The sequence below is a fragment of the Capsella rubella genome, unplaced genomic scaffold, assembly GCF_000375325.1.
Source record: "Capsella rubella cultivar Monte Gargano unplaced genomic scaffold, Caprub1_0 scaffold_2, whole genome shotgun sequence".
Classification (NCBI taxonomy): Eukaryota; Viridiplantae; Streptophyta; class Magnoliopsida; order Brassicales; family Brassicaceae; genus Capsella; species Capsella rubella.
The window spans coordinates 5,117,124-5,130,359 of NW_006238922.1; the positions used below are offsets into that span (position 1 = coordinate 5,117,124).

The window sequence follows — 13,236 nt, forward strand, 5'->3', positions numbered from 1 at the left end:
ACTTTTCCATACGTGATTAAGTACAAAAAAGGTAAAGATAATGTTGTAGCCGACGCATTATCTCGGAGGTATGTTTTGCTTACTTCTTTGGATGCAAGATTGTTGGGTTTTGAGCAAATAAAAGACTTGTATGCTAATGATTCTGATTTTAGCAAAATATTTCAATCTTGTGAAAAGTTTGCGTTTGGAAAATATTATCGGCATGATGGGTATTTATTCTATGATAAAAGACTTTGTGTGCCTCACTCTTCTTTGCGAGAAATGTTTCTAAGGGAAGCTCATGGAGGTGGTTTAATGGGACACTTTGGAGTTGCTAAGACGTACAAGGTAATGCAAGAACACTTCCATTGGCCACACATGAAAAGAGATGTCGAGCGACTATGTGAACGTTGCGCGACTTGTAAGAAAGCTAAGGCTAAGGTTCAACCCCACGGTTTGTATACCCCTTTACCTATTCCTTTGCATCCTTGGAATGATATATCTATGGATTTTGTGGTAGGATTGCCTAGGACTAGGGCCGGTAAGGATTCTATCTTTGTGGTTGTTGATCGCTTCTCTAAAATGGCGCATTTTATTCCATGTCATAAAACCGATGATGCATCTCATGTTGCTAGCTTGTTCTTTAGAGAAGTTGTTCGTTTGCATGGCATTCCTAAGACCATAGTTTCTGATCGTGATACTAAGTTCCTTAGTTATTTTTGGAAAACTTGGTGGTTGAAGTTAGGGACTAAATTGCTTTTCTCTACTACATGTCATCCGCAAACCGATGGTCAAACTGAAGTTGTTAATCGAACCTTGTCTACTTTGTTACGTGTGCTCATTAAAAATAACCTTAAGACTTGGGAAGATTGCTTGCCGCATGTTGAATTTACTTATAATCATTCGATGCATTCCGCGACTAAGTTTTCTCCTTTTGAAATTGTTTATGGGTTCAATCCCACATCTCCTTTGGATCTAATGCCTTTACCTTTGAGTGTAAGATCAAGTCTCGATGGCAAGAAGAAAGCCGATTTAGTGCAACAGGTTCACAAGAAGACTAAGGAAAATCTTGAAGCCCGGACGAAGCTTTACGAGAAGTATGCGAACAAAAGCCGAAAAGAAGTCATCTTCAACGAAGGCGATCAAGTGTGGGTTCATCTTAGGAAGGAACGTTTTCCGGAAGAAAGATCATCTAAGCTAATGCCAAGAATCGATGGACCGTTCAAAGTGCTTAAACGGATCAACAACAACGCCTACAAACTCGATCTACAAGGTAAGTATAATGTGAATGGTAGCTTCAATGTTTCTGACCTCCAACCTTATTTTGCAGATAATTCAGATTTGAGGTCAAATCCTTTTCAAGTGGGAGAGGATGATAAGATCATGGCCAACCCACTTGAACCACACGATCAACAGCTTGTACCGGAGGAAGCATTGATCGTCCCGGCGGGTCCTCTAACAAGATCAAGAGCCAAGAAGTTCAACCAAGCCATAAATGGATTACTTAAGGAGCTAAACAAGAATCAAGAAGATGTCGTTCAATCCTCACTCATAGTGATCACGGCTCAAGAGGATCGGTAAAGGGTTAAGTGTTGCTTATGCACTCTTTTTCCCTTGTCAAGTTTTGTCCCAATGGGTTTTCTTGACAAGGTTTTTAATGAGGCTTAAGTAACATTTTCAAGCCCCTTTATCAATCCAATTCGTGGTCCAAGGCCCACTCACAAAGCCTTGGCCCATTTTCCCTTTTCTCTTCAAACTTTGCATTTATTACTTGTTGTTATTTCCAAGACTCTTGCATGAGCTTGCATGAGTGTAATTTACAAGACACTTGTGCATGCTCTTGCATGTTTTCTCTTGTCTTCTCTCCTCTCCTTCGTCCTCCTTACTCTATATAAACTCCATGTATCTCTCATTTGCAAAACATCAAACATTTTATTCTAAAACTCTCTCTTTACTTGTTTGATCCGAAAAGTGTGTAATATCTTTTCAACTTGTTTTCTTCTTAGTGTGTAATATCTAAGTTGGATCCAAGCTTGTAGTCTAAGAGTTTCTCATCCCTCTTGGAAGTACACCTCATTCTCCCCTTCATTCCGCTGCATCCACTCTATCTCGTCATTACCCTCATTCATCGTCATTCGGCTGTTTTGTTCAAGATCTATCCATCATTCACCATCAATCTCGCCACATCCATTTCAAAAACATCAAAGTGGTCCTTGGAGCATAGATCCACGGCAAGGAGTCTATCAAGAAGGCTTAAGTATGGTTAGCTAGATAGAAGGAAGAGTTATGGTGGAGAAGAGAGTTATGGTGGAGAATAGAGTTATGGTGCAGAAGAGAGTTATGGTGGAAAATAAAGAAGGCTAAGTAATGGTTAGCTAGACAGAAGGAAGAGTTATGGTGGATAAGAAGAGTTATGGTTGAGAAGAGAGAGTTATGGTGGAGAAGGCAGAAAGCTAAGGATGGTTATGGTGGAAAAGACAGAAGGCTAAGTAATGGTTCGCTAGACAGAAGGAAGAGTTATGGTGGATAAGAGAGAGTTATGGTGGAGAAGAGAGAGTTATGGTGGAGAAGACAGAAATCTAAGTATGATTAGCTAGACAGAAGGATCCTTTTCTCTTTAATAAGTCATAAGTTATCAAGTCTAAGTATTAACATATGTCTTATCAGAACAAGCTAACATACATTAAATACTGTTACCATGAGAAGGCTAACAAGATCTAACAAGTACAATGCATTATCAAGTAACTACCAATCAACAGTCATACATCCTTTTAATTAGGTAGTATAGTTGCTTATTTATCTCATACAGTTAGCTAAGTTGGTCGTACACATAGCTATTTATTAAACGTTCTGAGCTAAGAAGGGAGTTCACATTCAATACCAAAGTAGTCACTTAACAAGATGAATCTAGTTTTGAAACTATATCAAAATTGAAGATCAATCATTAACAACAACGAACAGACAGTTTTAAGATCATTCAACAACAATCATACTTGAAAATGTCGAGAAGGAAACAAGTGCTTACCTTTTAATGTCGATGAAGATGTTGGTTTTCGTGGTTATTTTGTCCTTATAATGCTTCTTCACTACTCACTCCTTAGGCCAGACAAGACAACCATGTAAAGAACAAAGAATTTGAATATTAGAGAATCATAAAACACATGAAACAAATTACATTTACAGAAAATTTAATACTTGAATTGTAAAGATCTATCATTCACACTCTTTCTTCTTAATCGAAAATCGGAATACAAAACCGATATCATAAAACCCTAGATCTAAATCCTAATTTCGATTCCCAATTATAAACCCTAGATCTAGATCCTAATTTCGATTCCCAATTAGAAACCCTAATCGATTATCAAGACCCAACAAAACTGACAAAATCAAGACAAAAACCATACTACAACTCCATTTACAAGACCTAACTCCCCAGAAACTTCTCGGATTCCGATTACATAACTCCCCATAAACTTCAAGGATTCCGATTACATACCTATTTGGGTCTGAAATCGGCTTCGTTTGGGGGGTATCGTTTCGCCGGAAGATTGTATAGCGGTGGAGAGGAGGATGAAGCTTTCCAATCGCCGGAATATACTCTCGAATTCAATCGCCTCACCAGTCTCCTTCTTTCGCAACAAAACCCTCGAGAGACCGAGAAAAAGATGAAAAGAAATTAAACTCTTCGCCCCCATTTTTTCTCCCTTCAATAAAGCTTTACCAATGATAATTGGACACGTGGCAGGAAGGACGAGGTAACGACGACCCGTTCGAAGGAACGTTTCTTCATTTTAATTGCATTTGTCATTTAAATTTAAATGGGTTTTGGTAAGGAACGAAAGGAAGAAGCGCCGATGCCCCTAGCCTTAGGGCATGGGCATACCTGGGACCGGTTTTAGTCTCAATTTTTTTTTTCTTTTCTTTTTTCTTTTTCAGATTTAAAAAAAAAAAAAGTAACCAATGGTGGACCGCCACGTGTCAGTGGGGCCCGCAAATGGAAGAGGGACTGTCTCGTTTAAAAAAACAATCTAATATTTTTTTCCTTTTTTGATTTTTATTTTTCACTTTAATTCTGAGGGCCTGCTAAATGGGACTCCAATACCCATGTATTATGTCACCATTTAGACTATGGTATTATAATATGTGTTTTGATCTAGTAAACTTGTTAAAATAGTACCTATACTTTTCAAAGTCACTAATATTATTGCCGACAGCCGACACTAATAATTAACCAAAGGATCCTTTCGTCAGTTCGTGTATGATAACGAAGTGGCCGACCATGTATTTCAGTCAGGACACATGCTTGAATTTAATTTAATTTTGTTTTTGATCAACTTTTTTCTTAGGAAAAGAAATGATTCGAATTCTCGTAAGATTTTTTTTTTCTTTTTCTTTTTTTCGTTTTTTTCTCATAAGATTTAATTTAATATGTACATCTGTATAGCTTTTTAATATGCTCTTTTGATATTTGTCATTCTCCGATTTGTACAAAAAAGTCATTTTCCAATTAATTTAAATAGTTTTCACTAACAAAGTCGTTAACGGTTATTAGATGCTTCAATTTACGGATTTAACATTATAATTTCTTTGGTTTGATCAACAAAACTTAATATTTAAAAATTTGTGTCAATCGTAAGTTGATATTTTAAATGATTTACAATAAAGTTCATGTAAAATGGTATGAATTGATAATTAATGATTTTTTAATATTTTTCGATAGAAAATTTATAAATTATGCTTGCAAAAATACGATAAAAGTCATTCTTGTCAGGTTGTGGTGTTCCAACTTGTTTTTTTTTTTGATACTCATGTGTAATCATCATCTAAGTGAAAAGTGCATGTTAATATTCATATTAGTTTTTTACATGTTATTTTTTAATGTTGATTACTTATTTTGTAAAAATGCTTACAAAATAGTATGATCATATGTCCATGCGTCTAGTATTCAACCGGTGTACGCAGAAGACTTTGTGTCCAATTAGACATAATTTAAGTACTCGTGAAACTAGAAGAGCTGTGTCCCAAACCATTTTAATTCAAATTTGTTTCTACATGTACTACAGAATAATTTAAAAGAAATAAAATATAATTAAAAATTACAACCATATAGTAGTTGAAAATATCTAAGAGAATATAATCTCTATCTTCTTTTTAAAGGAATATAATCTAGCCCAATTAATTGTATTATTATTACTTCCAATAAAAGAGTTATTCTTATCTTTGCCACGCCATATATCCTTTTTTCTTTTCTTAATAGTAGAAAACAAACCAATAAAAATATCTTTTTGATAGTGATAGATTAGTATTAATTATGAATTATCCATTCTTGGGCTATAAATAAAGACCTTTGAGATCCAAGTTTATCGCCAAAGCAACCAAACACACAAAAGAGAGATTTACTACAGCAACCAAAAAAAAAAAGATATGGCAGGACTCATCAACAAGATCGGAGATGCACTCCACATTGGAGGAGGCAACAAGGAAGGTGAGCACAAGAAGCACGAAGAGGAACACAAGAAACACGTTGACGAGCACAAGAGTGGTGAACACAAAGAGGGTATCGTTGACAAGATCAAAGACAAGATCCATGGTGGAGAAGGCAAAAGCCACGATGGTCATGAAGGCAAAAGCCATGACGGTGAGAAGAAAAAGAAGAAGGACAAGAAGGAGAAGAAACACCATGGTGATGGTCACCACAGCAGCAGCAGTGACAGCGACAGCGATTAAGGTTTTGTTTTGTTTTGTTTCCTCAACTTAATAAATCATTAACTAAAAAAGAATTATTAAGCAAATATTTGTTAATAAGTCTTAGATCTTGAAACAAAAGCTAAGTATTACTAAGTTCTTGATCTTGAACTCAAAAGTTTTGGATCTTGAAAACATTTCGTATTATCTTTAAGCAAATATTAATTAATAAGTCTTGGATGTTGAAAAATGCTTAATACGCGTATTTAGTGGTCGATCTAAGTTATCAATGAAAAGTTGAAATTTTTACTTATTTGTAAATGATGAACTAATCTTGGATCTTGAACTCATAAGTTTTTGGATCTTGAAAAAGAAAAGTTTTGGATCTTGAAAACACTACGTGGATTCGTTTATTTTAGGATATTTTGCGGATTTTGTTCGGTTTGGTTTGGTTCGGTTCCTCTCGGTTCAATAATTCGGTTTGGTGTATATTTTGCCTAGGCCTAGCTTGTAGATAACTAGATATGTTGAATTATTGTTGTACTTATTAAATGTTTGTTTGATTTGTAGGTGAGGAAGTGAAGAGGATCGCTTAAATAAAACAGATCTGCCTCTGAGTGTTATTAATGATGTTAGTCTGTTCCTATCCTCATAGAGACAGGCTAAAAGAAAGGAGAACCGTGCATCTGTCTTTTTCGTTTGTTATGTTCTTGTATTTCTTGTCATGAAAATAATGCTCATGTAATCTTATCTAAATCTAAATTAATAAATTGATGTTTCCTAACTTGTAAGACTTTTTTATTTTGTTTGAACAAGATCTTTGATGAACAAACAACTTGCAAGTCAAATAAGTCGTTGTTAAGATTAAAAAGAAAATAAAATAAAAAGAAATCTTTTTTTAATAAAGACTAGTAAAGAAATGAGAAAATTATTAATTCTGCCATGTACAGTGACCAAACTCTTAAGAAATACCATTTCCATAAATTTCTTCTCTCGCCTGCCACAAAAGTCATGTAAAAAGACCAACATATCCCTAGACGAAATGGGCTGTTCTGTCTCGTGACTGATCAATTTTTTTTTTCATTATCTCTTTTTCTTCTTCATCTTCTTTTTTTTCTTCCAACAACAAATAATTTTAACGGACCAAATCCGTTGGACGAACTCCGGCGGACAAAATCCGGCGGACGAACTCCAACAGACCAGATCCGACGGACCAGTTTCGTCAGACCAGATCCGGCGAACCATAGCAATTCTGGTCCAGATTCGGCAGACCTGATTCGACGGACCAGTTCCGACAGACCATAACTCCAGCGGACGAGTTCTGGCAGACCACAGTCGCTTCTGATAAACTATAACCAGCTCAAGCAGACCAGATTCGACGGACCAGTTTCGACCAACCAGGAAGACGAGTTCCAATAGACCAGATCTGGCGGACGAGTTTAGGCGGACCATAGTCAGTTCCTACGAACTTTAACCAGCTCCGGCAGAGCAGATTCGGCGGACCAGATAGACCAGTTACGATAGACTAGTTGTGGCAAACCAGATCCGGCGAATCATTTTCCGGTGGATAAAAACTAGTTATGATAGACTTTTTCTAGGTGACAAAATCCGGCGGACCAGTTATGGTGACCTGATTCGACGATTGACAATACATTTTTCTGTATATGGACAAGATTCGGCGGATCAGATGTAATGGACTAGATCTTGTGGACGAGATCTTTTTATTTTTATTTTTAATTTGTCTATCGTTTTTTTTGTCTCTGCTCCTTCACCACCCACAACTTCCACAAAATCTTTCTACTTGTCCTCCATTAGCACCCACCAATTTGTACAGATCTGGTTTACATTGTGTCCCTAAATAAATCAAAACTTTATTTGTGTCCTTCTATAGAACGTCCGCGGTGGACACGCATCGGAGTTAGAGGACACGCATCAGAGTTGTCTTTTGAATTCTGTCAAAGTGAGTTTTCGATGGACCACATCAACTTTATATATTTTGTCCATCATATATTACTTACTCGTCCGTTATTTTTGACATGATCCATTACCCACAGGATATTAGGCTACAACCCAGCAATTAATGGCTATTGCTGCCAACAGAAAAAGCAAAGTTCCACTCTCCAATGCAAAGGGAAAAATCGCCATTGTAACTCTCTTTGTGGCATAATTTCAAAGAAGCTTTTGTTAATGGCAGTTTCAGAAAATTGAGTTTCCAAACTGGCATTCTAAACAAAATTCCCTAAAGAAATATTGCTACTCGTTACGAGTTCTAATTATAGTGAACTATATTCTTTTATTTTTACTCTTTATTAATAAGTTATTTTCTAATTAAGTTTAAACTCGGTAGTTACCCGTGCCACGGCACGAACAATTCGATTAAATAAACCTCTGTGTTTATGGTGAAGATTTATACGATTTACATAACTCGGTATAGTAAAAGATAAATGGTGCAGATAAATGTGATTCGAATACTAAAAATGCCTAGATGCATTTCGTCATACTCTTGGTCCAAAAACATTCTAGAAGATCCATATTGAGACATAATACACGGATTACCTATTGAATAAAGAGAACCAAGTAAAAAAGATTTTATTATTCATTCATTACTATTGCATACATAGACTTATAAACTTTCTGAATCAAGTTTACTTACCTTCAAATTCAGTAATTCTCCAGAAACGAAGAACACACATTATCGGTCTATCCACAAGGTGTTCGAACACAATATATGTCGACTCTTTCAGGATTTTTCTAGCAAGTTTACCTACGGCCACACAATGGATATATTTCCTCTTGTAAAATTTTGTAAATATTAGGGGATACTTAAATACAAATTAATCGTTGTATATATATAATGAATAAAATAAAATTTTAATTCAGTATATGTTTCATCTGTCAAGGTAAATGTGACAACACTCTCAGCATTTGCATAACCATATTCTCCATCAACGAAATTAATTTCACGCATTTTAGAAACGTCTAAAAAAATACCACTTGCATCTGAATTGAGATAGTAACATATTAACACATAATTAAACTAAAACTCAATTATAGTGGAATACAGTTTTAGTATAAAAGGATTTTTATATCATAAAAACTATCAAAATACATACCAACACAGTATTTGCGGTCCTCTTCATGTGCAAAGTCAAATTTTATTGCAGTGGTGAAATTGAAAAATTGACTATCGATGAACGAAGGCATTTCATGCATAGTTGTGCCGTGCACCATTGTTATTGTGAGATGATTGTGTGAGTTTTTAATAGGTAAGCGATTTTCAATTACCTGGTAGTTAGTCAATTGGTACCATGAACCCTCACGAATTCGATTATGGAAAAGGAGATGCGTATCTGATGTAGGGTATTGTAGCATCAATACTACAACCATGAAATAAACATGATAGATAAAGAAAGAGTTAAGAAGGATGAATATACTAAGATAAAGCAATAATTTTGCGGGAACGAAAAGTAAAAACTGTGGCCTGACCTTCTCATCAACCAAAATCATCTCCTTCCTCTTTCCGTTCGGATCAGGTTTAGGCTTCCATATTGATAGAACTTTAACAATCACACTCCAATTAGTTTGATTGGTAGTGAGCTCAGAGAAGAAGTTTGTGGTTGCCATGACTTGTTTACAGAAGATTGTGTAGTGAATAGGCGTTCTTGTGTTTTGAGATTTTTGTAGATGCCCTTTATATCTATGATAATATATTATTTTTTTCTTTTTTTGCCTACATCTATGATAATATTAGATCTAGTGTCTTGTAGTTTAATATGTAAAATAAATAAGGATGTGTTTTTAAATATTATATAAGTTAACTATTTTTATCTTTCGAAATTCTAAGATGAAAAAACTGTCCTCGAAGCTTTTCTTTTGCAAAATGTGGAATATGTTATATGCATAGTACTATTATCTTGTTTTTAAAATTGAGTCAAACGATGAAAAGGGATGAGATTTTCTTGTTAACTGTGTGGTCATATCAATTTCATTTTTCAATGTATACAATATTAATACTTTTGACTGAAAAACATCTCATTACATCTTTGCCTATATCAACTCATTTGGACGGACAACACAACAACACACATTACCTACTTTTCGAACCTATATAATACTGTTTTTTTACTGGCCATATAAGACATATAAAACGAATAGAATAAGATTTAAAATTAGTACTAATGTTTTAAAAATAAGAAAATCTTACAATTATTGATTCTAACAAAACATATTGTTGTACCTGGAGCGATCTTCCGGAATTATTAAAGGTTCTGAAATACTTCTTTGAAGACAAAATTCCTTGTTTTTGTTTGCGGGTTTCCTTTTGTATATGTTATCAGAACTTTCAAGCCAGATTTTGAACTTACCCGGGACCCGGGACATTGCAACATATAGTTGGCGATGTGAAAAAAACCGGCCTTGGTAAATATATCCCGACTTTAGAAAGTGATTGTCCTTGGCTCTTGTTGATGGTCATTGCAAAGGCAATAGATACTGGAAATTGTCTCCGCCTCATTTTGAAAGGTAATCTTGACCCTGATGGTGTTAAACCCATTCTTGGCAACAAAACTAATTTACCAACTCTGGTACCAGTTAGGATTCGTGCTTGCAAAACATGATCTGCCATTTGTAGAATCTGAAGTCTTGAACCATTCATCAGACCTCCATGGGCATTAATGTTGCGCAACAACATTACTGGGCAACCTATTTTCAAACGAAGAGCATGGTCTGGTACACCAGAAACCTTGATTAAATTAAAAAGTCAGGACTATATGCATGATTGTCTTTGTTACGTTTATCGAAAGGATGGAGACTATCCGAACTTAAATAGATCCTCTCTTCACCTGTTAAACGAGATACAAAAATCTAATTATATTAAGTAATTGTCATTTTTCAACAGATATTAGAAGATATAAGGTAAATATACTACTAACCGTCTATTCTTGATAGCATGTGGTTATTAATTGAGTTGACATATCATTCGTAGGACATAATATAGCTTGGATTTGGAAATATAAAGGATCCTTTTCGGTGGCGAATGAATTCTCATATATTTCCCTAATGATCGATTCAATAGGATTGTCTACTTCGGTGATAAGCAACTCTTCCGGGTTATCAATATCAGCAACTCCATCATTTGGCTCGTTTAGTCTGCCTTCTCCTACATAAAGTATCCATTTAGAGAATTCTTCAATTTCATGGGTCTCAATAGAACTAATGTTTTGAAACAGCCTCATATTCTTTGTCAACTTCAAAACTTTACAATGCCCCCAAAGGTAAGATGCATTCAATGATGAGTTTACTATCTGTTCTCTACCAGCACCAACTATCACAGGAAGTATCTGACGGAAATCACCACTGAAAAGCGTAACTTTGCCTCCACACGGTTGATCTTCTGGACCTTGTATTATATCTTGAAGTCTTCTATTCAAAGTTTCAGAAAAATATTTACTCTTCATCCCAAATGATCAACTTCACTAATTGGATTAATTCACCTAGATAAGAGGACCTTGACATGGTGCACACTGAAGTTTCATGGACATGTATAGGAATACCAAACCTCGAATGAGCAGTTCTTCCACCTAACAGAAGTGATGAAATACCGCTAGATGCTACGTTTAACACAATGTCTCCTTTTGACCTTATTGCTGCCGATAAGACTTTCTAGAGGAATGTTTTGCCAGCTCCTCCAAAACCGTATAAGAAAAACACACCACCTCTATCGTGTACAATAGCGTCTATTATCTCATCATATACCTTCTTCTGCTCTTCTGTTAGCATTTTAACCCATTTGTCAGGTTTTTCCTTTAGACCATCTTGATTGCTGAATCTTCTTTCATCTGCTATTAACTGGTTCAAGACTGGTAGATCATCATTAGGTAGCTGTGGTAAAGACTTAAAAGCTTTTAGAGAAGTCACATTCCTTTTCAAATGCTTGTTTATTTCTTTCAGACAGTATATTTTCCTTTCATCATCCGTGAGAATAAGTTCTGTGAAATTGACAAAGTAGAAAAATAAAATATTAGTATTGAAATTAAAATAATCAAATTGAATAGATTACTAACTAACCTGGTCGCTTTAATTCAGCTCGTTTCCTCCTTGAGATATCTTCAGATAACAACTCCCATGTAGCTTCCCATACAATATGAGGCGTACTCAATACATCAGCAAGTAACATAAAAACAAACATTTTCTGAACAAACTTTGGAGAATACATAAAATACGCTTCTTTGAGGCCTTCTATGTATTCATTGTCATCATCCAACAACCCCGAGCATAGCAAGCTTCCCTGTAGGTTTCGTATACGACTCCATATACAGTTTTAATATGGTCAAAACTTCGAGGACCTCTAACAAAGTTAAGTAGTATCCTCAATATTGATCAAGATCTTATTGAGTATGTCAAGATAGAATAGACCATTATATAGTACAGATAGAATAGACCATTATAAAGTACAAATAGAATAGACCATTATAAAGTACCTTATAAAGTATTTTATAAGGTACTTTATAAGGGGTGTTAGTCACATATTGTTAGCTTCCCTTGTAAGCTTATCTCTTATCCCACTTATTTATATGTGTGGTTGTAAACCTAACAAAGTAAGAAGAGTAATTCTCTCTCTTTTCTATTCTTAGTTACTATTCATCTTCTCTCCCAATCTCTTTCTTATTCTTGTTACTCAAATCTAGCATCTCTCTCTTGTTATTCCGCTTAATCTAACATGGTATCAGAGCATGTTTTTCGATTCTATGCTCCTTAAAAATCTCTATTCTACCTAATCTCTCTATACTCTTCTCATTCTCTTCAATCTTTTCTCTAGATCTAGATCTAGATCTAGATCTACTTTTTTTCTTCCACATCTAGATCTACTTTCTCTTCTAAGATCTTCAAGTTCTCACCATGGAGAACCCAAAACCGATTATCAATCCGGTCGTTCTTAAGGGTGTAAACTATCTTTTGTGGAAAAGAACCACAAGAACTGCTCTTTGTGGCCGAGGGATTTGGAGTCACGTTGAGGTCAACCATGCCACTCACAAAGTCACAAAGAAAGATGAAAAGGAGACCGAGGGAGAAGAAGACAAGGCAGCCAAGCTTGAGAAGGAAACCAAATGGTTCCAAGAAGATCAAACCGTGCTAGCCATCCTTCAAAACTCCCTTGAACTCTCCATACTTGAAGCGTACTCCTATTGTGAAACCGCAAAGGAACTTTGGGACACGCTCAAGAATGTCTATGGGAATGTGTCCAACTTGACCCGTGTGTTTGAGGTCAAGAAGGCTATCAACAACCTAAGTCAAGAAGACTTGGAATTTACAAAGCACTTTGGAAAGCATCGGTCTTTGTGGGCTGAACTCGAGATGCTCCGTCCAAGTACCGTGGATCCGTCCATCCTCAATGAGAGAAAGGAACAAGACAATGTCGTTGGTCTCCTTCTTACCCTTAATCCAGCTTACAACGACCTCATCAAGCACTTACTTAGAGCTAATAAGCTTCCCTCTCTTGATGATGTGTGTGCTCAAGTGCAAAAGGAGCAAGGCTCTCTCGGTCTCTTTGGTGGTAAGGGGAGCTCATCATGG

General features: G+C 35.7%; 1 protein-coding gene and 1 pseudogene across 1 annotated transcript; both read left to right on the forward strand.

The window, feature by feature from the left end:
- Nucleotides 1-1,763, forward strand: part of LOC111831998 — a 4,861-nt pseudogene extending 3,098 nt beyond the window's left edge.
- A 3,575-nt stretch (nucleotides 1,764-5,338) lies between these two features.
- Nucleotides 5,339-6,448, forward strand: LOC17895789 (dehydrin HIRD11). Its single transcript, XM_006302984.2, has 2 exons — nucleotides 5,339-5,707; nucleotides 6,235-6,448. The coding sequence occupies exon 1, from the start codon at nucleotides 5,404-5,406 to the stop codon at nucleotides 5,704-5,706; it is 303 nt and encodes a 100-aa protein (XP_006303046.1). The 5' UTR covers nucleotides 5,339-5,403; the 3' UTR covers nucleotide 5,707; nucleotides 6,235-6,448.
- The last annotated feature ends 6,788 nt before the right edge of the window (nucleotides 6,449-13,236 follow it).